General features: G+C 59.4%; 1 protein-coding gene and 1 long non-coding RNA gene across 3 annotated transcripts; both read right to left on the minus strand.

The window, feature by feature from the left end:
* Window positions 1-2235: 2235 nt before the first annotated feature.
* Window positions 2236-16698, minus strand: LOC125432718. The gene is made up of 2 exons (XR_007244541.1): window positions 16666-16698; window positions 2236-2384 (listed from the first exon to the last, which is right to left on the minus strand). It is a non-coding gene; the product is annotated as an uncharacterized LOC125432718 (long non-coding RNA).
* LOC125432717 (excitatory amino acid transporter 1-like) lies at window positions 6502-10016 on the minus strand. Of its 2 annotated transcripts, XM_048496586.1 has the most exons (3): window positions 9581-10016; window positions 8904-9038; window positions 6502-7183 (listed from the first exon to the last, which is right to left on the minus strand). In XM_048496586.1, exons 2-3 carry the CDS (start codon window positions 8975-8977, stop codon window positions 6985-6987), a joined length of 273 nt encoding a protein of 90 aa, XP_048352543.1. In that variant the 5' UTR covers window positions 8978-9038; window positions 9581-10016; the 3' UTR covers window positions 6502-6984. The 2 variants fall into 2 exon arrangements, with proteins under 2 accessions (XP_048352543.1, XP_048352542.1); XM_048496585.1 differs by lacking the exon at window positions 9581-10016 and having other exon boundaries at window positions 8904-9559.
* Window positions 16699-23578: the final 6880 nt, after the last annotated feature.

Consider the following 23578-nt stretch of genomic DNA (forward strand, 5'->3'; position numbering starts at 1 on the left):
CGCCCCGCTCCGTTCTCAGCCCCCTGCGAGTCCCGTGACCGAGGAGGAGGAGGAGGCCCCCGGGCTTGCAGGGGTCGAGTCCCCGGTTGGAGGGGGCGGCGTCGACGCTGGGGTGGGGGAGTTGCCCGTTGCTCCATCCCTGGCCGAGGAGCCTCCTCACCTGCCTTTCCTCACCTGCGTTTGGCAGCCCGGATTCCCCGGGTGGGTGAAGGAGCGGGAAGGCCTCTGCAAAGAAGGGGGCCCAGAGCATCACTCAGGGTGCCCCCCTCCCCACCTCTCAGGGAGCAGTAGTGGCGTGGTGGTTAAGAGCAGGTGCACTCTAATCTGGAGAACCGGGTTTGATTCCCCGCTCTGCTGCCTGAGCTGTGGAGGCTTATCTGGTGGACCTGATTAGCTTGTGCACTCCCAACACTCCAGCTGGGTGACCTTGGGCGAGTCACAGTTCTTCAGAGCTCGCTCAGCCCCACCCGCCACCTTCACAGGGTGTTTGTTGTGGGGAGGGGAGTGAAAGGAGATTGTAAGCCACCTTGAGTCTCCTTACAGGAGAGAAAGGGGGAATATAAATCCAAACTCTTTTTCTCTTGGGGGTGCTGCTTGCCCAGGTGCCTTCACCGCCAGCGGCTCTCTCTGGACCTGGGAACAGGGTGGCTTCTAGTGCAAGGCCCCAAAGCTTGCGAACCGTTTGTGCAGTATCGCTTATTTACAAATTTTCAGGTGACCGAGTAAGGAGCAAGGAACCAGGAATGAACAGAGAGGAAAAGCTGGCCTCGGCTAGCTGGGGTGTGGCCGGGTGGCGTCTCAGATGTGCTCTCTGCAGGTGGAGATGACCTGGCTGCCAAAGGTAATAGCGGGACTGCAGTGCTGCCTGAGTGGCATCTGTATAGGTGGCTCATTCCTAACCTGAGCCATCCCCTGGACCTAACTATGAAGAGTTGAGTTGTTGTAGCTCAAAGAGCCCTGAGCCCTGGTAGGACAAAGAGGAGGAAGAATACTCATATGGGCAACAGTTTACTGGTAGTGTGAGATTTGACCCACCGTGCCCAGTCAATGTCTCACAGCCCACCTGTTCCCACACCTCCAATCCCCAGAAAAACTGTAATGGCTTTTTGACGTTCACTCTGGCCATTCAGTTACATATATCTACATGAGGCCAAAGTCTCTGGGAGCTGCGCAGCCCCACAGCCTTGCCTTCAGCTGGACTCCTTGAAATTGACCAGGCTTCCTTCTCAATTCTTTCTTCCCCCACTGGCATCGATTTGCAGGACAGTCCACTGTTGATGCTACAGCTCAGAAATGGTGCTGGGGTTCAGAGAGAACAAAGGGGGCTGGCAAGCCCCCCCCCCCCCCCAGCAATGTTGCTCGATGTGATAGGCCCGTGGTGGCGAACCTATGGCACTCCAGATGTTCATGGACTACAATTCCCATCAGCCCCTGCCAGCATGGCCAATAGGCCCATATCGTGGACGGTTGGGTTGGAGATAGTGAGAGACCAAAATAATGATTTCTATAAACACCTTGTAATGTATTGTCGAAGACTTTCACGGCCGGATTCAACTGGTTCTGGTGGGTTTTCCGGGCTGTGTGGCCGTGGTTTGGTGGATCTTGTTCCTAACATTTCGCCTGCGTCTGTGACTGGCACCTTCAGAGGTGTATCACAGAGGGAAGTCTATTACACACTGTGTCCAGAGAGAAGGAAATGTTTGGGGTACACCCTGGGACATGGACAATACCGTGTTTCCCCGAAAATAAGACAGTATCTTATATTAATTTTTGCTCCCAAAGATGCGCTATGTCTTATTTTCAGGGGATGTTCTGTTCGTCGGGCATGCTTCCAAACAAAAACTTTGCTACTTACTTTCGGGGGATGCCTTATATTTCACTTCAGCAAACCCTCTACTACGTCTTATTTTCAGGGGATGTCTTATATTCAGGGAAACAGGGTATATACCCCAAACATTTCCTTCTCTCTGGACACAGTGTGTAATAGACTTCCCTCTGTGATACACCTCTGAAAGTGCCAGCCACAGATGCAGTCAAAAAGGTTAAGGGCAAGATCCACCAGACCACAGCCACACAGCCCGGAAAACCCACCAGAACCTTGTAATGTCGTTCTTGTAGATGTAGACTTATATTTCTGATTGGGCAACGGTGTTTCACACACACACTTTCTTTCTAGATCAGATGAAACTGAGGCTGCTAGACAGCGCCCACTCTTCTAACAAAGGCACTAAGGACTGTCCTTCTCACTCTTTATTAGCAAAATACATTTTTTTCCAATTACAGAGAAGACAGTTATGCACATAAAATTGCCAACTTTAACCAGCAAATTCATTAGTGTGTGTAAATCCATGTGAGAGCTACAGTGGTCAGTGTTGGGCTAGGTTCTGGGAGACCCAGATTCAGATCCTCAGTCACAACATGGAAGCTGGCTGGGAGAACATGGGCCTGTCACACCCAGCCAGTCTGACCTACCTCACAGGGGTGTTGTGCAGATAAGACAAAGGAGAACAATTTAAGTTGCTTTGGGTCCCCATCAGGGAGCAAAATAAACAAACAATAAAATCTTCTTTTGAAATGCGTGCATCATTTACAACTCAGATGACAAGACATTCCGAGTTAAACTGGAAGCATGTACACATGCATCATATACCTATTCTGGTCTTTTCTGGCACACTTCTTTACCTCCCTTGCTGGATCTCTCATCAAGACCAGGGCAGCATCACTTACATTCTTGATTTGGAATCTCCATTTCTCACCATTAACTAAAATGAGCAGGAACCTCTGGGCAGGTGAATGAGTCAAGATTGGATCTCTGACCAGCTGAGCCTTGGTTTGGCATTGGGAGGAGGCTGCTTGCCTTTCCGACTATCTAACTTGTTTGGCTCAGGGTCCTTTTGGTCAGAAAGCTGCCGGGTTTGATTCCCCGCTCTGCCGCCTGAGCTGTGGAGGCTTATCTGGTGGACCTGATTAGCTTGTGCACTCCAACACTCCAGCTGGGTGACCTTGGGCCAGTCAAGGGCTGGAGGGGAGGGAGAATTGCTTCCACAAGATAATTTTTAACAATCGTTTTTATACGGAAGCCCTGGCTTTTGTGTGGAAAAAGCTCTGAAATATGTTACATCGCTGGGAAAAAAATCCAAGCCCTGGTCTGCATTGAAGTAGCCATGCTGTAGCAAAGTAAAAAAAATAAAAATGCACGCCATTATAAATGCAAACATTTATTTTAATGTGTGCTTTTGTGGGTTAAAGCTCTTTCTACACTTCCCTTTTCCTCTGAGAATTGCACTTGAGAGGCTCATAGGGACATTCACCTTGCCCCCCCCCACACACACAACCTGTCCCATGAAAATTCCACAGTGCACTTTTGCACATGTACCAGTCTAAGTGGGCTGCAACCCACAAAAGCTGACATTGATATCAACGTTGCTAGTTTTTAAGATGCTGCCACATGGTTGTCCTATGTGCGTGTGTGATGTGCCATCAAACCCTTCTGACCCATAACGACCCTATGAATGGCCTCCAAAACTCCCCATTGCTAACTGAACTTGATCCACTGCAGGTCTTCCGCTTTTCCTGCCGCTGTCCACATTCCTCCATGCTAAGCAAGAGGGGAAGGTACACACCAAAGTTGAAATGAAGAAAACTTGTACCAACAGGCTACAATAATGACTTCAAAAAATTAGTTCTCCCACTGGAGTAGCAATTTACTTTTAAGTAACCAAATAATTTTATAATTTTACAAACAGTAACCAAATGTTTTGGAAAAATTGTTTACATTCTCCCACTGGAGTAATATATATAAACATAAGCTAGAATGGCACGGCAAAGTAATCTCAATGTAAATATAACAGCTAGGCAGATTCTAGATAATTAACCAACTGGCCTCGTTAAACTTCACGGCTGTTAAAGGCAGGTCAGGGTTTTTCTAGCCAGATTCTAGATAATTAACCAACTGGCCTCGTTAAACTTCACGGCTGTTCTGAAAAGCAACAAAACAAAGACTTGTTACAAGGAATTACAATTTACATGTGAAACTGATTTCCAAAACATACAAATACTTACAAAGGCAGGTCAGGGTTTTTCAAAATACAATAATGGTTACAATCTACAAAAGTTTAACGTGAAATTTAACGAGGCCAGTTGGTTAATTATCTAGAATCTGGCTAGCTGTTATATTTACATTGAGATTACTTTGCCGGGCCGTTCTAGCTTATGTTTATATATATGACTCCAATGGGAGAATGAAAACAATTTTCCAAAACATGAGGTTACTGTTTGTAAAATTATAAATTTATTTTGGTTACTTAAAAGTAAATTGCTACTCCAGTGGGAGAACTAATTTTTTGAAGTCTTCATTGTTAGCCTGTTGGTACAAGTTTTCTTCATTTTCACGCTGTCCACATTCCTAGCACGGTCCTCTTTTCCAGCGACTTGTCTTCTCGTAATGCGGCCAAAGTACGATAGCTTCAGCGCGATCGTTTTAGCTTCGAGTTCAGGCTTGATTTGATCTAGAACCCAGCTGATTTGCCTTTTTGCCAATCCACAATAGCCGTAAAACTCTCCTCCAGCACCGCAATTCAAAGGATTGTACTTCCTTTCAGCCTTCCTCGTCCCCCTTCCCCTCTCGCTACAAAAAACAGTGTGCAGGAGGGACTAGGTCCTCTTTCATCCTTTAGTTCAGGGGTCATTAACCTTTTGACAGAAGTGTGTGTGTGTGTGAAGAGGCTGGTGTCCCAGCACACAAAGTGGGGTGGGAGAAGAGAGGCAAGTTTGAATTCCTTAGAGACGCTTGGAGCAAGGCCAGGCCCAGGGATATGTAGCCCTTCCCATTCTGCCCCAGGCAGAGATAAGAACATAAGAACAAGCCAGCTGGATCAGACCAGAGTCCATCTAGTCCAGCTCTCTGCTACTCGCAGTGGCCCACCAGTTGCCATTGGGAGCTCACATGCAGGATGTGAAAGCAATGGCCTTCTGCGGCTGCTGCTCCCGAGCACCTGGTCTGCTAAGGCATTTGCAATCTCAGATCAAAGAGGATCAAGATTGGTAGCCATAGATATACTTCTCCTCCATGAATCTGTCCAAGCCCCTTTTAAAGCTATCCAGGTGAGTGGCCGTCACCACCTCCTGTGGCAGCATATTCCAAACACCAATCACACGATGCGTGAAGAAGTGTTTCCTTTTATTAGTCCTAATTCTCACAGCATATTTTCACAATGGATTAGCCCCCCCTGGGTGCCAAAACTAAATGATTCTACACCTGGCCCAGAGTCCTCCGGGGCTGCTTGACTTGCCTTCGTGTAACTTGCTGGCAGATGCACAACAGACAGAAGCTTATCAACACACCTTCCCTCACTGGAATAGCCATTGAGGGCTGCAGCCATTGAGGAACCTCCCTCCAAGCAAAGCCAGCCATCCCCTTCTGCATGGAGTTATAAACAAATGTTTCTCTGTTGCGCACTCATCCCTATTTTGCACAATCTGACACCAGAGGAGCAGCAGTGGCGTAGGCGGTTAAGAGCTCGTGTATCTAATCTGGAGGAACTGGGTTTGATTCCCAGCTCTGCCGCCTGAGCTGTGGAGGCTTATCTGGGGAATTCAGATTAGCCTGGGCACTCCCACACACGCCAGCTGGGTGACCTTGGGCTAGTCACAGCTTCTCGGAGCTCTCTCAGCCCCACCCACCTCACAGGGTGTTTGTTGTGAGGGGGGAAGGGCAAGGAGATTGTCAGCCCCTTTGAGTCTCCTGCAGGAGAGAAAGGGGGGATAGAAATCCAAACTCTTCTTCTTCTTCTTTGCACCAGGCAGCACAACGAGAAGGAATTCAAACCCCGAGCTCTTTGGCCTACTGCCTCAGGGACCCAGCCAAGCAGGGCACAGCGGAGCGGACTGCCCCTTGAGGAGGAGGCAGGCCCTGCTCTGATTGGCAGCCTTCGGCAGAAAAGCCACTCGAGATCCTCGGGCAGCAAATAGTATCTGGGGCCCTCTGCTTGTATCCCTCCGCCAACCCAATTGACGGGATACACAAGCTTAAGCCATTCGCTCTCTTCCTGTGCTCGGATGAGTGAGTGAATGAGTCAGAGGCCCCTTCTGCACACGCAAAATAATGCGTTTTCAAACCACTTTCACAACTGTTTGCAAGTGGATTTTGCTATTCCGCACAACTTCAAAGAGCACTGAAAGCAGTTTGAAAGTGCATTATTCTGCATGTGCGGAATGAGCCAGAGAGAGAGAGCCATGCACGAAGTGGTCAGGAGTCAAAGCGCCATAAGCGCAAGCTAACGGGATTCCTCCATTGCTTCAGCCTCCTCCCAGTAGCTGATGCTTCGAGAGACACCTCCCCCAAGCACAGTATTACAATCTCTTTCCCCATTAACTCCCTTGCCACGTAGGCAGACTCTCTCGTTCCAGCGGTGAGTAAAACATGCACTCAGCAACCCAGGAAGGGAGAGCTCGCCGTGCAATACTCCATGCAAAGAGGTACGGGTCACCTAAAGTGCCATATATAATTTCTCCACTTTAATGGTCTTTATAAATAATACTTTTTTTTCCCCATACCAACTAAGCATAACCTTATACATCCTTTCCGATTTGGCCCTGGCTCCAGCAGCTGCTTCCTCAAGTGCTTTTCAGGAGCGTGTTTACAAATGGGTCCAATGAGTTAAAAAATATTGGCACAAGTTTTAATGGCCTCACATTTGGCTTTAACGAAACATGGTTGCCCACAATAGGTACTTTGGGCTTTAGGGAATGTGCTTTCTTGGCGTGAGGGCGAAAAGCGTCCAGGTGTGTGGTGGCAGGGCAGGAAGGCAGGAGGCCGAGTCCCACCACACCCACGGGCAGCCTGGATCTGGGTAGGCGACAGGCCCAGGTGGGCGTCAGATGGCACAGATCCCCCAATGGGGGGAGGAGAAGGGGGCTGCACACAGCTCTTTCTGCATTCAACATTTCACAGCCCCTCTGCTCCCGCGCTCCCCTCCACGGGTGTCACATGGCTGTCTCACTGTTGCGATGCTTGTGTATTTCGTTCTCTTGGTAGATCAGGTGGTACGGCTTCTCGTTTTCCTCGAGAATGGAGTTGCTGTTCTCTGCATCGTGAGACTCCAGCTCGTGCCGGGACAAGTGCTCCACCACGCCGGCTCCGAGCGAGTCCCCCAGTACGTTGATGGTGGTCCTCAGGCGGTCCCTGCGAGAAAAGAGAGGGGGAAGTCAGGCCTTTCGCTGTGCAGAAATAACTGGGGATGGGCACTTTCTCACAGAATCATAGGCCCCTTCCGCACACAAAAAATAATGCGTTTTCAAACCACTTTCACAACTGTTTGCAAGTGGGTTTTGCCATTCCGCACAGCTTCGAAGAGCACTGAAAGCAGTTTGAAAGTGCATTATTCTGCATGCGCGGAATGAGCCATAGAGTTAGAAGAGACCCCAAGGGCCATCCAGTCCAACCCCCTGCAATGCAGAAACACACAATCAAAGCAGTCCTTTCAGATGGCCATCCAACCTGTGTTCAAAAACTTCCAGAGAAAGAGACTCCACCACCTTCCGAGGCAGCGCATTCCACTGTCGAAGAGCCCTGACAGGAAGTTCTTCCTAATGTTTAGGTGGAATCTCTTTTCCTGTACTTTGAATCCATCAGAAAACAAGCGTCCCGCTCCATCTTCAAAATGACATCCTTTCAAGTATTGAAACATGGCTCTCACTTCTCTTCTCCAGACAAAAGCAACTGTTGCAGTGGACCAGATGGAAGAAGAAGAGGAAGAGTTTGGATTTATATCCCCCCTTTCTCTCCTGCAGGACACTCAAAGGGGCTTACAATCTCCTTGCCCTTCCCCGCCCCATCAACAAACACCTGCCCCTGCTGAGGGTAGGTGGGAACTTCGAGAGAGCTCAGAAGAGCTGTAGGCTAGCTCAGGGAGTAGGGAACCCTGCAGCTCTCCAGATGTTCAGGAACTACAACTTCCCATCAGCCTCTGTCAGCATGGCCAATTGGCCATGCTGGTGAGAACTGATGGGAATTGTAGTTCCCATGAACATCTGGAGAGCTTCCAGGTTCCCTACCCCTGAACTAGCCTCCAAGGTCACCCAGCTGGGCGATGTGTGGGAGTGTATGCAGGGCTAATCCCTGGAATTCCCAGATAAGCCTCCACAGCTCAGGCAGCAGAGTGGGGAATCCAACCCGGTTCCTCCAGATTAGAGTGCACCTGCTCTTAACCACTACGCCACTGCTGCTGACCCCCCTCCCCCACACGCGCACACACTCTATCATCTCATGGACAAGGCCCGTGAAGTTTCCTTCCACTGAAAGGTCAGTTCTGTCTACTCAGACCCTGAGTCTCTGGCACTTCAAGGTCTGTGACCTCGTCTACTAACTGATCCTTTCAGCTGCAGCTTTCTGTCTGCGGCCTCTCTCATTAATTAGTCCTGCTGTCGTGTGGCAAAAAAGAGACCCTTTTTTTGGTCCCGCCCTCACACTGGCTACGAGCTTCCAATGAACTGCTTTCCAGCTCATTTCCTGCAACCTGAGCTTCCCGTGGTGGTTCACAGGATTTGGCCAAAACCGTTCAGAAAGAAAGTGAAGAGGACATCTCTATTCCTGGGCTTTGGGGCATGGATTGGATGAAGAGGGCACGGGCAAAAAGAAAGCTGCAGCAGTGATGACACTATTATTATTATTATTATTTATTATATTTATAAACTGCCCTCCCCCAGAGGGCTCACGGCGGTGAACTAGACAAATAGATAGAGCGCGATAAAATCCATAATATCAAGATTTAAATAAGGCTCTATATGTTAAAACAACCCCATTAAAATGCAGCATCCTAATATAAAATATACCGATGGCGTCCTACTAATAATGGCGTCCTACTATGCAGAGCGCCGCCCGCCTCTCGCTTGGGGGCACTTACAGGAACCAGTCCACGGCCATGAGCAGCGTGATGTCCTCGGTTGGCAGCCCCACGGACGTCAGTACGATCAGCATGGTCACCAGGCCCGCTTGTGGGATCCCAGCTGCTCCGATGCTGGCCGCGGTGGCAGTGATGCTGTGGAGAACAGAGGGGGAGGGGTTGTGCCCACCGAGCGCGACCAGGGCAGGGCATCTGCACCCTGGTCGCGGCTGCATCCCGCCACCCGTTTGTTTTGCTTGAATTGTTTTTTTGTCTCGTCCATCTTCCTTCCCCCATCGTATCCTCACAACAACCCTGCGAGACAGATGCCTAACGTCACCCAGTCAGCCAAACGGCTGGGGGGTGGGGGGGGGCTTTCAACTGGGGTCTCCCAGTTGAATTAAGCAATTAAGCAAATATGCAAAGGCCTGCTCGTTCTTCACAGGGAGGTGTCTTGCGTTTCTTTGCCGTCAGAAAAGGAACCAGGAAGTCGGAGCCCCGTGAGGGCTTAAAGAGGGACTGGAGATAGCTGAAGGAAGATGGGCGTGCCTGGAGCCCTGGGGGGCCTCCGGCTTTCTGGGGCGGCTGCTCTGCAAACAGAGTCTGGGGTGGGGGGCTGAGGCCCCGGCTCCCACCCTGGCCCCCAACCTGGCTGGCTGGCAGTCCCTGCTGCCACAGCAGCCAACCCCTCAACATACCTCTCTTGTCTCTTGGATGGCAACTGGAGGGACCAGGCAGTACCCCGCAGGGAGGTCGGATATGGCCCGGGGGCCTTGGGTTGCCGATCCCTGGTCTAGAAAAAGAAATTGGTTCTAGCTTCGCTCTCTCGATTCTGCCGTGCACGGATTTGTCAGCTTGCAGGAGCTGCCCCTTTTGACTGTCCAGAACGCACTGATCCAAGCGTCAAGCAACCATCTCAGCTTAGGGGGTGCCGAGATCTGAACTTCCTCATTGCCCACCCTTCATTTTTATTTATTTATTTGTTTATTTGTTCCACTTTTATACCGCCCTCCCCTGGAGGGCTCAGGGCAGTTTACAACATGAATACAGACAAGTGGATAAACAAAGTAAAATGCTAAAAGTTGGTACCAGTTAAAATGCAGCGCTCAAAGTTCATAACCATTTAAAATACAGATGGCGTTCGACCATTAAAACTCCTCTAACTCCTCTAAGAGGGGAACAGCGGGTCTCAGTTGTTAACGGGCACGTATCAGCAGCCGGCCTCCCCACAACCCCAGCGGAATAACTCGGTCTTACAGGCCCTGCGGAACTCATTTAGGTCCCGCAGGGCCCGGGACAGTTGGAGGAAGAGCATTCCACCAGGCAGGGGCCAGGGCTGTAAAGGCCTTGGCCCTAGCGGAGGCCAGCCACATCATGGAGGGGGCGGGGATCTCCAGTAAATTGGCCTCTGCCGAGCGCAGAGACCGACATGGGACATATGGGGCCAGACGGTCCCTGAGGATACCTACTTCTTCCTAAACGGGAGCAGGGAAATAAAGCCATAGCAAGAAAGGGACGAACAGGACAGACATCCTGGCCAACTGCACCCCCTTGCTGAGCTTTGGACTTTTCCTTTCCTGTGCCATCTGTGATGAAGTCTGGGTGTGGCCAGAGGCACAAGGGGAACTTCAGGCGAATCAGATTCTGACTCCCGGGTCGGCTGAAGTCACACTTGGCAGTTTTGTTGGCTTATCTATATTTGTAGGCATTTATTTTGTTTTATTTATTTTGCTCATGTGAACAGCTTTGGGGCCCTTGGGCAAGGAAAGAAAGATACAAATATTGAAATAAATAAGTAAACCACAAGTCAAAACAAGAAATGCATTTGCATTTATTCCCCTCTTCCCTCCCACCGCAGATGGGAACAAACACAACACTGTTCTGCAGAGTAGCTATGTTAGTCCATGCTCAAACAGTTAAATTCGGACCCAGTAGCACCTTAGAGGCCCCAAAGCTAGATTTCACAGAGCAAGGTACAAGTATTTTGGACATCAGAAACTCCATTCATCAGATCCCAACATACGGTTAAGCAAAGATCAACAGTAAATTTGTTTGTTTGTTTATTAATTAATTAATTAATTATATTTATATACCGCCCTCCCCCGGAGGGCTCAGGGCGGTGAACAACAAGATAAACAAGGCACACAGGGAGAGCACAAATAAAAACAATAAATATCAAAATTAATTAATAATAATCATAGCTCTATATTCATTAAAACCAACCCCATTAAAATGCAGGTTCTAAATACCAAGCGCTTCTAAATACCAAGCGGCCTACTATCAAATCCCCTAAAAGAGGGGGGGAGGGGAGGGGGCGGTAGAGTCCACTGATGTTATGGGGTGGGGGGATCCTGGCATTCCCAAGTCTCGGAGGGGGTATAAGAACATAAGAACATAAGAACAAGCCAGCTGGATCGGACCAGAGTCCATCTAGTCCAGCTCTCTGCTACTCGCAGTGGCCCACCAGGTGCCTTTGGGAACTCACCTGCAGGATGTGAAAGCAAGGGCCGTCTGCTGCTGCTGCTGCTGCCACTCCCGAGCACCTGGTCTGTTAAGGCATTTGCCATCTCAGATCAAGAGGATCAAGATTGGTAGCCATAAATCAACTTCTCCTCCATAAATCTGTCCAAGCCCCTTTTAAAGCTAAAAAAGTATGGCAGGTAGGAGCCCTTCTTGTGAGGAACAGGAGACTCATCCTCCTCATAGGGGCAGCCTGGGACCGTTGGGAGGGCCCACAAATAAAGTCTGGCAGAGTGGCCCCCCGTGGGGCTACCAGCCAATGAGCTCAGACCTGGCCAAGGGCACTTGCAATGCTGTTGGGTTCACTGGAGCAGACAGCAGCAGGTAAGCCCATGCAAAAGGCTCAACTGAGCGGCCTCGGCCTGCTGGCAGCTCCGCTGGGCCTTGGGCCTGCTTGCTCCTGTGCGCCAGGGGCCTCAGGTGGCACAAGCAGGGCCAAAAAAGGACAGGCATCGGGGCCACCTGGGAAGCAGGCTGCGCTCCACAGGCCTTGCATCTCGACAGCGGCTGATTCCACACAGCAAAAGTTTAATGGGGTGCAGTCATTACAAAGAAACCCGCTTTCCCGCCCACACGCGTGCCAGGCGGACAGCACCCACGGAAACAATCCAGGCTGCTTTCACACCTTCGCACAGAGAAGCTTCTTTTTTAAATCATTTCCTGCAAAACAGGTGCAGCAGTGCAGACATCAAGAAGTGAACTCACGCAGGCATTCCGAATACGATCGGCTGCACCTGCATAGCTGCACATGTGCAACACTCAAAATAAAAGAGGCCTGCCTGCAACTGCTGGGCCATGGCAGGCAGATTCTCCCTGAGTGTGGGTGGCAAGGTGGAAGGGAGGGAAACAAAGTGTCTCTTGCCTGGCCGTTTGTGCGGGAGTGACTCCAACCCAGGACTTTACAAAAAGATCGCTGGTTTAGCAAATTTCAGAAATCCCAGGTTGAGGGAAATAAAACGGGGCAGACTCATTTTGGGGACCGGACCTGTGCAAAGACCTCCCCCTCCCCCAAAATGGTTTGTATTATGTCCTACATCCACAGATTATGTCCTACATGGACAGATTTATGGAGGAGAAGTCGATCTATGGCTACCAATCTTGATCCTCCTTGATCTCAGATTGCAAATGCCTGAGCAGACCAGGTGCTCAGGAGCAGCAGCAGCAGAAGGCCATTGCTTTCACCTCCTGCACGTGAGCTCCCAAAGGCACCTGGTGGGCCACTGCGAGTAGCAAAATGCTGGACTAGATGGACTCTGGTCTGATCCATCAGGCTAGTTCTTATGTTCTTAGTTGCCCTGTGCAGAACCCACCAATGTTCATCTTTAAGCTTTTGTTTAACTATAAATGGAGATCAAGTAGAGCGGGTGGCTAGTTTTACATTTCTGGGAACTGTCATGAGTTAAAGCAAGGACTTGACCTCCAGCATGACAGACTGCCGCTTGGGTGGTTAAGAAGGCCCCAGCAAAGACTGTACTTATCTCCCCAAGGACTTTTAAAGGAAACAACAACTGAATGGAAAACTCCACGGGTGTCCTTTACCGCGCCATAAGGCGGAGAGGTGTCTTGTCCCACTGCATCTGTGACCGTATGGTTCTCCAGTTGCACAGTGTGGCAGATGGGAAGGCGCTCCAAAGGAGTGATCACTACCTACCACAGAGGATTGCCGAGCATCTCCCCTCCTTTGGAGAACTCTATAATTCCAGAAGCCTAAAAAAAGCCCAGAATATTCTGAGAGACCCGTCTCATCCAGCACACTCTCTTTTTGAACTGTACCCATCCGGCCAGACGATACAGGTCTATCAAAGTGATTAGGACAAAGAGGCTTAGGGGCAGAAACTTCTACTCTAGAGCTGTGGCTGTACTGAACTCAGCGGCTTCGATGTTGAGGTATGTTTGGGGCTGTGCTTAAATGGGTGGAGGAAGGGGAAAGTAGGGATGGGGAGTATAAGGTCCGAAATTGTATTGGTAGCCCGAGGAATGCTGCACCTTAAAATTTACGTTTGTGCGTGCACAATGACAATAAAAGGAAATGCTTATGCTTATCCTTAACCTTGGTTTTGCATTGCAAAAAAAGCTCTCAGTGTATCATGCTTAGCGGTGTATGCTTGAACAAGAGTTTCAATGGTAATGTAATTTTAATCCTGAACACCTGAGACCCCTAGACCCCACTACTAGGAACAGCCGTATTGAGATCTTTGAGTATGTTTACGGTTTACACATCCCTTTCAAGGCGCAAGGAGAGTTTACATGCCCCAGCAGCTGACCCTGCAAGGGAGGTGGGCCTTGTACCACCACCAGCAGGCAGGAGGGCCAAGGCTGAACAATAAACTCGTTTGCCCCGCCGAGGCCTCCCCTCGTGGGTCTGTGGCTGGGGCTGAGAGTCCCATTGGCAGCAGCCAGTTCTTTCCTGGGTCGGGTTCTTTCTTCCTTGCTTCCCCTCTTACTTCCCGACCTGCAGGGGTCCTTTCTGTTCTCTGGTGGGCTCACACCTACTCTGGCCTGCCATTTGCTTGAATGGAAGAGCGGGGCGGGGGGGCTCCTCACTCGAACGCAGAGCCGCCCCCCTCACCCCGCCCGGCCATCAGCCGCCGCTGCGAAACATCCCGCTCCCCAGACTGCAAAAGGCGAAGCGGAGGTCAGGCGGCCATCCCAGCCAGTGGTGGGATCCAAAAATTTTAGTAACAGGTTCCCAATAATTCTGAGATTCAAACTGTAGGCATTAGGCATGACCCATAGGGCTGGGTGCAGGGCATTCCGAGGGCGTGTCTGGAGGCATTCCAGAGGCGGGGCATTTCTAGGCGGGGGGGCTTGTAACCAAGGGCGCAGCCCGCTCACACACGCACCCCACGCCCGGTCCTTGGGCGGGAAACGAATGCACGCAGGTGCAGGCTGCCATGCACACCGGTGCACCTCCTGCTAGACTGCTCCAAGTTCTGCGCGCTACTGCTGAGAGGAGGGGCGTAACTAAGGCAAAAATCACGTGGCAAAATCACCAATTAGTAACCCCCTCTTGGCACACACAAATAATTAGTAACCTACTCTCGGGAACCTGTGAGAACCTGCTGGATCCCACCTCTGATCCCAGCCAGAGAGCGGCGGCCTGGGGGGAGACACGCGAGCTCCACCCGCCCCCGGAGACCCCCGGGCCTGGAGAGCCGCCACCCCCGCGTCCCCGCCGCACCCACCCAGGCCGGCTCCGAGACACGTGAGCAGCCGGGCCTTACGCGGACACTCGGTGCCCTCCGGGATGTCCCAGTAGCCGGACATGATGGTGGCGACCCTGCCCGCGCCGCGAGACTCAGCCCAGATGACTGAGGGTGAGATCAGAATCTCTTCACTACACACTGGACCTAATCCATAAAGGTGGCTTTATGCTACCGACAGTTTGCTCTTCCGCAGCCAGCTGCCAGCAGAATAAAAACTGGGGTCAAGTTCTATGTTCTAGGTCAGCGATGGTGAACCTTTTCGAGACCGAGTGCCCAAACTGCAACCCAAAACCCAGCAGCTGCCACCCAGAAGTGCACCAACATGGCAATTTAACACCCTGAATGCAGGAGGTTTTTGTTTAGAAAAAACAGCGGTTTGGCTCCGAGGCGTCACCGTTACTCCAGGAGTAAGCAGGTCTGGTAGTCATTGGCTTTGCTTTGAGGCTTAACCCGTACAGCTCTTCCAATAGGTGAGTCACAACCCTAGGAGGGTTTACTCAGAAGCAAGCCCCATTGCCAGCAACCGAGCTTTCTCCCAGGTAAAGGATCGTGCTTTAGTTCTTCGCATGAAAATCCAATTAGAAGTTAGCAATGCTGGGGAGTTTACCTACACTTAGCTACCCCAAAGCGAGGTCTCTTGGGTCACAGTGCTAACAATGGCCGAGGCCCAGCGGCCCAGGCCAGCATAGAAGAACAAGAAGAGTTTGGATTTATATCCCCCCTTTCTCTCCTGCAGGAGACTCAAAGGGGCTTACAATCTCCTTGTCCTTCCCCCCTCACAACAAACACCCTGTGAGGTGGAATTTGGGATGAGAGGAGCTCAGGAAGGGCACAATGACTAGCCCAAGGTCACTGGCCCCAGGCGTGTGTGGGAGTGTACAGGCTAATCAGAATTCCTCAGATGGCCTCCACAGCACAGAGGCGTGAGCTGGGAATCAAATCCGGTTCCTCCAGATTAGATACACGAGCTCTTAACCTCCAACGCCACTGCATAGATGTGGGGGGGGGGGCACTCTGTGTGTGCCCACAGAGAGGGCTCTGAGTGTCCCTTCTGGCACCCGTGCCATAGGTTTGCCATCACTGTTCTAGGTAAAAATGTACCGTAAAAACACAGTGGTGTATTATTCCCTGTAAAAGAAGAGGAAGAAGAAGAAAAAGAAGAAGAAGAAGAGTTTGGATTTATATCCCCCCTTTCTCTCCTGCAGGGGCTCAAGGGGCTGACTGATCCTCCTTGCCCTTCCCCCTCAGCAAACTGCCTGTAGAGATGGGTGGAACAGAGGGAGGCCTCCAGCTGTGACTAGCCAAGGTCACCCAGCTAGCAGAGTGTGTGGGAGGGTTACCCAGGCTAAATAGACCCTAGATAAGCCTCCCACAGCTCAAGTGGCAGGCTGGGAATCAAATCCGGTTCCTCAGATTAGATACCACGGGCTCATAACCTCCAAGCGCCACCTGCATGAATGTGGGGGCCTCTGTGTCAATGCCACAGAGAGGGCTCTAGGGTGTCCCTTCTGGCACCCAGTGCCATAAAATTTCGCCATCCGCACCATTCTAGGTAAAGGAAATGTACACGTAAAAACCTGAGTGAATTATGTGTCCCTGTAAAAGTCCCTCCTCTCGCGATAAGCTTATTCAAGAGTAGCTCCTCGGTGATTCCTCACTGCTTTCAGCAGGACCTCTCGGGAGGTGGTTGGCTCTGCTCCTCCTTCGGAGATTTTAAAGCAGAAGCTTAGATGGCCATCTGGCATCAATACGGATCCTGTGAATTTAGGCCGGTCACGAGAGGGAGGGCAGAAAGAGACGTGTCGGCGCTCAGCTCTCTCATGGCCCTTTCTTACAGACCCAGGGAAATGCCCACCCCCACTTTGGGCCAGCAAGGTATTTTCTTCCAGGCCACATTGGCCTGCACGGTTTTTGCCTTCCTCTGGGGGTCACTGGGGGTGCGGGGTAGTTCTTGCGTTGTGCAGGGGTTTGGACTCGATGACCTCTGAGATCCCTCCCGGCTCTATTTCTAAGTTGCTTCTACGTTTCCTGTTTGGTAAAGATTCTTCACCTTAAACCAGTGGTGGCGAACCTATGGCACGGGTGCCAGAGGTGGCACTCAGAGCCTTTTCTGTGGGCACGCGTGCACAGAGTTCATCATGTGGGGGGTGGAGAACGATTCCCCACGCACACACCTAGGCTGGCCTGGGCATGATCCTTTACCTGGGAGTAAGCTCGGTTGCTGGCAATGGGGCTTGCTTCTGAGAAAACCCTCCTAGGGTCATGATTCACACATTTGAAGCGTGCACAGTTGCTTCACTTCCGAGTAACGTGCGCCTCGGAGCCAACCGGTTTTTCTAAACTAAAACCTCAGTATTCAGGTTAAATTGCCGTTTTGGCACTTTGCGATAAATAAGTGGGGTTTGGGTGGCAATTTGGGCACTCCGTCTTGAAAAGGTTTGCCATCACTGCCCTAAACTTTTCCTTGAGTTCCTTAATTTTTACAGCTTCTTAATTTCACAGTTGCTTCCGCTTCTCTCCGCGGCATTCATGAATCAACTGTCCATTAGCAGTTGTTGTGGGGGTCAGGTGTGAATTAAGTCCTCAGGGGATGGGGCAATATATAAATATGATAATAAAATAAAATAATAATAATAAAATAAAGGGCTGCTCTGCATGTTGCAGCCAGCAGAGACCGCTGCTCACGTGATAATAATCATAACAAATACAATTAAAATAACAACTAGTGTCGGGATGCAGCATGAAAGACGGCACCAGCCCAAGGCAACAAGAGCAGGTCATAATCGAATGACTCACAAACTGGCGTGGAGAGAACAGGCAGTTACGAATAACACGGGCATGGAAGGGGAGGGAGAAACCTCCAAGCCAGAATGCTTTGACTCTGCCCACTAGGCAGCATGGGGCTGCAATTATATCTCCCGTTTTACAAACACCATCCCCCCACATTTATCAGGGTTTAACACCTATCATCTTTCGGCTTTCAAAAGCCATACAAAAGGGCGCTTTAAATCTGGCCTTGCCATAAGAACAAGCCAGCTGGATCAGACCAGAGTCCATCTAGTCCAGCTCTCTGCTACTCGCAGTGGCCCACCAGGTGCCCTTGGGAGCTCACATGCAGGATGTGAAAGGAACGGCCTTCTGCAGCTGTTGCTCCCGCGCACCTGGTCTGCTAAGGCATTTGCAATCTCAGATAAAAGAGGATCAAGATTGGTAGCCATAAATCGACTTCTCCTCCATCAATCTGTCCAAGCCCCTTTTAAAGCTATCCAGGTGAGTGGCCATCACACCACCTCCTGTGGCAGCATATTCCAAACACCAATCACACGTTGCGTGAAGAAGTGTTTCCTTTTATTAGTCCTAATTCTTCCCCCCAGCATTTTCAATGGATGCCCCCTGGTTCTAGGATTGTGAGAAAGAGAGAAAAATGTCTCTCTGTCAACATTTTCTACCCCATGCATAATTTTATAGACTTCAATCATATCCCCCCTCAGACGTCTCCTCTCCAAACTAAAGAGTCCTAAACGCTGCAGCCTCTCCTCATAGGGAAGGTGCTCCAGTCCCTCAATCATCCTCTTTGCCCTTCTCTGCACTTTTTCTATCTCCTCAATATCCTTTTTGAGATGCAGCGACCAGAACTGGACACAGTACTCTCCAAGTCTGCAGTCCTTACCACTGCTTCTCTGCAGGGGCGAAGCCAATCCTTACAGTTTGTATCGCTCCTTTCCTAATCATCCCCAGCATAGAGTCTGCCTTTTTCACAGCTGCCATGGTTTCCAGGCTGCATGGCCGTGTTCTAGCAGCATTCTCTCCTGACGTTTCGCCTGCATCTGTGGTTGGCATCTTCAGAGGATCTGTGAAGATCTGCATCTGTGGCTGGCATCCCCCAGAGGATCTGTGAAGATCTGCATCTGTGGTTGGCATCCCCCAGAGGATCTGCATCTGTGGCTGGCTTCTTCAGATCCTCTGAAGATGCCAGCCACAGATGCAGGCGAAACGTCAGGAGAGAATGCTGCTAGAACATGGCCATGCAGCCCGGAAACCACACAGCACCCCAGAACTGAGAGAGCTGGGAAGGAGCATTCCCACCTGACTGGGAAAGGGGCTACATGAACTTCAGCGGACGGGCTCTGGGCGGGTGGGCAGGCAGGCTCTTTCTCACTCACTCACTCACTCACTCACTCACTCACTCACTCACTCACTCTGGGTGGGGGGGGGGGGGGGTGGGGGGGGGGGGGGGTGGGGGGGGGGGGGGGTGGGGGGGGGGGGGGGTGGGGGGGGGGGGGGGTGGGGGGGGGGGGGGGTGGGGGGGGGGGGGGGTGGGGGGGGGGGGGGGTGGGGGGGGGGGGGGGTGGGGGGGGGGGGGGGTGGGGGGGGGGGGGGGTGGGGGGGGGGGGGGGTGGGGGGGGGGGGGGGTGGGGGGGGGGGGGGGTGGGGGGGGGGGGGGGTGGGGGGGGGGGGGGGTGGGGGGGGGGGGGGGTGGGGGGGGGGGGGGGTGGGGGGGGGGGGGGGTGGGGGGGGGGGGGGGTGGGGGGGGGGGGGGGTGGGGGGGGGGGGGGGTGGGGGGGGGGGGGGGTGGGGGGGGGGGGGGGTGGGGGGGGGGGGGGGTGGGGGGGGGGGGGGGTGGGGGGGGGGGGGGGTGGGGGGGGGGGGGGGTGGGGGGGGGGGGGGGTGGGGGGGGGGGGGGGTGGGGGGGGGGGGGGGTGGGGGGGGGGGGGGGTGGGGGGGGGGGGGGGTGGGGGGGGGGGGGGGTGGGGGGGGGGGGGGGTGGGGGGGGGGGGGGGTGGGGGGGGGGGGGGGTGGGGGGGGGGGGGGGTGGGGGGGGGGGGGGGTGGGGGGGGGGGGGGGTGGGGGGGGGGGGGGGTGGGGGGGGGGGGGGGTGGGGGGGGGGGGGGGTGGGGGGGGGGGGGGGTGGGGGGGGGGGGGGGTGGGGGGGGGGGGGGGTGGGGGGGGGGGGGGGTGGGGGGGGGGGGGGGTGGGGGGGGGGGGGGGTGGGGGGGGGGGGGGGTGGGGGGGGGGGGGGGTGGGGGGGGGGGGGGGTGGGGGGGGGGGGGGGTGGGGGGGGGGGGGGGTGGGGGGGGGGGGGGGTGGGGGGGGGGGGGGGTGGGGGGGGGGGGGGGTGGGGGGGGGGGGGGGTGGGGGGGGGGGGGGGTGGGGGGGGGGGGGGGTGGGGGGGGGGGGGGGTGGGGGGGGGGGGGGGTGGGGGGGGGGGGGGGTGGGGGGGGGGGGGGGTGGGGGGGGGGGGGGGTGGGGGGGGGGGGGGGTGGGGGGGGGGGGGGGTGGGGGGGGGGGGGGGTGGGGGGGGGGGGGGGTGGGGGGGGGGGGGGGTGGGGGGGGGGGGGGGTGGGGGGGGGGGGGGGTGGGGGGGGGGGGGGGTGGGGGGGGGGGGGGGTGGGGGGGGGGGGGGGTGGGGGGGGGGGGGGGTGGGGGGGGGGGGGGGTGGGGGGGGGGGGGGGTGGGGGGGGGGGGGGGTGGGGGGGGGGGGGGGTGGGGGGGGGGGGGGGTGGGGGGGGGGGGGGGTGGGGGGGGGGGGGGGTGGGGGGGGGGGGGGGTGGGGGGGGGGGGGGGTGGGGGGGGGGGGGGGTGGGGGGGGGGGGGGGTGGGGGGGGGGGGGGGTGGGGGGGGGGGGGGGTGGGGGGGGGGGGGGGTGGGGGGGGGGGGGGGTGGGGGGGGGGGGGGGTGGGGGGGGGGGGGGGTGGGGGGGGGGGGGGGTGGGGGGGGGGGGGGGTGGGGGGGGGGGGGGGTGGGGGGGGGGGGGGGTGGGGGGGGGGGGGGGTGGGGGGGGGGGGGGGTGGGGGGGGGGGGGGGTGGGGGGGGGGGGGGGTGGGGGGGGGGGGGGGTGGGGGGGGGGGGGGGTGGGGGGGGGGGGGGGTGGGGGGGGGGGGGGGTGGGGGGGGGGGGGGGTGGGGGGGGGGGGGGGTGGGGGGGGGGGGGGGTGGGGGGGGGGGGGGGTGGGGGGGGGGGGGGGTGGGGGGGGGGGGGGGTGGGGGGGGGGGGGGGTGGGGGGGGGGGGGGGTGGGGGGGGGGGGGGGTGGGGGGGGGGGGGGGTGGGGGGGGGGGGGGGTGGGGGGGGGGGGGGGTGGGGGGGGGGGGGGGTGGGGGGGGGGGGGGGTGGGGGGGGGGGGGGGTGGGGGGGGGGGGGGGTGGGGGGGGGGGGGGGTGGGGGGGGGGGGGGGTGGGGGGGGGGGGGGGTGGGGGGGGGGGGGGGTGGGGGGGGGGGGGGGTGGGGGGGGGGGGGGGTGGGGGGGGGGGGGGGTGGGGGGGGGGGGGGGTGGGGGGGGGGGGGGGTGGGGGGGGGGGGGGGTGGGGGGGGGGGGGGGTGGGGGGGGGGGGGGGTGGGGGGGGGGGGGGGTGGGGGGGGGGGGGGGTGGGGGGGGGGGGGGGTGGGGGGGGGGGGGGGTGGGGGGGGGGGGGGGTGGGGGGGGGGGGGGGTGGGGGGGGGGGGGGGTGGGGGGGGGGGGGGGTGGGGGGGGGGGGGGGTGGGGGGGGGGGGGGGTGGGGGGGGGGGGGGGTGGGGGGGGGGGGGGGTGGGGGGGGGGGGGGGTGGGGGGGGGGGGGGGTGGGGGGGGGGGGGGGTGGGGGGGGGGGGGGGTGGGGGGGGGGGGGGGTGGGGGGGGGGGGGGGTGGGGGGGGGGGGGGGTGGGGGGGGGGGGGGGTGGGGGGGGGGGGGGGTGGGGGGGGGGGGGGGTGGGGGGGGGGGGGGGTGGGGGGGGGGGGGGGTGGGGGGGGGGGGGGGTGGGGGGGGGGGGGGGTGGGGGGGGGGGGGGGTGGGGGGGGGGGGGGGTGGGGGGGGGGGGGGGTGGGGGGGGGGGGGGGTGGGGGGGGGGGGGGGTGGGGGGGGGGGGGGGTGGGGGGGGGGGGGGGTGGGGGGGGGGGGGGGTGGGGGGGGGGGGGGGTGGGGGGGGGGGGGGGTGGGGGGGGGGGGGGGTGGGGGGGGGGGGGGGTGGGGGGGGGGGGGGGTGGGGGGGGGGGGGGGTGGGGGGGGGGGGGGGTGGGGGGGGGGGGGGGTGGGGGGGGGGGGGGGTGGGGGGGGGGGGGGGTGGGGGGGGGGGGGGGTGGGGGGGGGGGGGGGTGGGGGGGGGGGGGGGTGGGGGGGGGGGGGGGTGGGGGGGGGGGGGGGTGGGGGGGGGGGGGGGTGGGGGGGGGGGGGGGTGGGGGGGGGGGGGGGTGGGGGGGGGGGGGGGTGGGGGGGGGGGGGGGTGGGGGGGGGGGGGGGTGGGGGGGGGGGGGGGTGGGGGGGGGGGGGGGTGGGGGGGGGGGGGGGTGGGGGGGGGGGGGGGTGGGGGGGGGGGGGGGTGGGGGGGGGGGGGGGTGGGGGGGGGGGGGGGTGGGGGGGGGGGGGGGTGGGGGGGGGGGGGGGTGGGGGGGGGGGGGGGTGGGGGGGGGGGGGGGTGGGGGGGGGGGGGGGTGGGGGGGGGGGGGGGTGGGGGGGGGGGGGGGTGGGGGGGGGGGGGGGTGGGGGGGGGGGGGGGTGGGGGGGGGGGGGGGTGGGGGGGGGGGGGGGTGGGGGGGGGGGGGGGTGGGGGGGGGGGGGGGTGGGGGGGGGGGGGGGTGGGGGGGGGGGGGGGTGGGGGGGGGGGGGGGTGGGGGGGGGGGGGGGTGGGGGGGGGGGGGGGTGGGGGGGGGGGGGGGTGGGGGGGGGGGGGGGTGGGGGGGGGGGGGGGTGGGGGGGGGGGGGGGTGGGGGGGGGGGGGGGTGGGGGGGGGGGGGGGTGGGGGGGGGGGGGGGTGGGGGGGGGGGGGGGTGGGGGGGGGGGGGGGTGGGGGGGGGGGGGGGTGGGGGGGGGGGGGGGTGGGGGGGGGGGGGGGTGGGGGGGGGGGGGGGTGGGGGGGGGGGGGGGTGGGGGGGGGGGGGGGTGGGGGGGGGGGGGGGTGGGGGGGGGGGGGGGTGGGGGGGGGGGGGGGTGGGGGGGGGGGGGGGTGGGGGGGGGGGGGGGTGGGGGGGGGGGGGGGTGGGGGGGGGGGGGGGTGGGGGGGGGGGGGGGTGGGGGGGGGGGGGGGTGGGGGGGGGGGGGGGTGGGGGGGGGGGGGGGTGGGGGGGGGGGGGGGTGGGGGGGGGGGGGGGTGGGGGGGGGGGGGGGTGGGGGGGGGGGGGGGTGGGGGGGGGGGGGGGTGGGGGGGGGGGGGGGTGGGGGGGGGGGGGGGTGGGGGGGGGGGGGGGTGGGGGGGGGGGGGGGTGGGGGGGGGGGGGGGTGGGGGGGGGGGGGGGTGGGGGGGGGGGGGGGTGGGGGGGGGGGGGGGTGGGGGGGGGGGGGGGTGGGGGGGGGGGGGGGTGGGGGGGGGGGGGGGTGGGGGGGGGGGGGGGTGGGGGGGGGGGGGGGTGGGGGGGGGGGGGGGTGGGGGGGGGGGGGGGTGGGGGGGGGGGGGGGTGGGGGGGGGGGGGGGTGGGGGGGGGGGGGGGTGGGGGGGGGGGGGGGTGGGGGGGGGGGGGGGTGGGGGGGGGGGGGGGTGGGGGGGGGGGGGGGTGGGGGGGGGGGGGGGTGGGGGGGGGGGGGGGTGGGGGGGGGGGGGGGTGGGGGGGGGGGGGGGTGGGGGGGGGGGGGGGTGGGGGGGGGGGGGGGTGGGGGGGGGGGGGGGTGGGGGGGGGGGGGGGTGGGGGGGGGGGGGGGTGGGGGGGGGGGGGGGTGGGGGGGGGGGGGGGTGGGGGGGGGGGGGGGTGGGGGGGGGGGGGGGTGGGGGGGGGGGGGGGTGGGGGGGGGGGGGGGTGGGGGGGGGGGGGGGTGGGGGGGGGGGGGGGTGGGGGGGGGGGGGGGTGGGGGGGGGGGGGGGTGGGGGGGGGGGGGGGTGGGGGGGGGGGGGGGTGGGGGGGGGGGGGGGTGGGGGGGGGGGGGGGTGGGGGGGGGGGGGGGTGGGGGGGGGGGGGGGTGGGGGGGGGGGGGGGTGGGGGGGGGGGGGGGTGGGGGGGGGGGGGGGTGGGGGGGGGGGGGGGTGGGGGGGGGGGGGGGTGGGGGGGGGGGGGGGTGGGGGGGGGGGG

The sequence above is a fragment of the Sphaerodactylus townsendi genome, linkage group LG05 (assembly GCF_021028975.2).
Source record: "Sphaerodactylus townsendi isolate TG3544 linkage group LG05, MPM_Stown_v2.3, whole genome shotgun sequence".
In the NCBI taxonomy this organism is placed as follows: domain Eukaryota; kingdom Metazoa; phylum Chordata; class Lepidosauria; order Squamata; family Sphaerodactylidae; genus Sphaerodactylus; species Sphaerodactylus townsendi.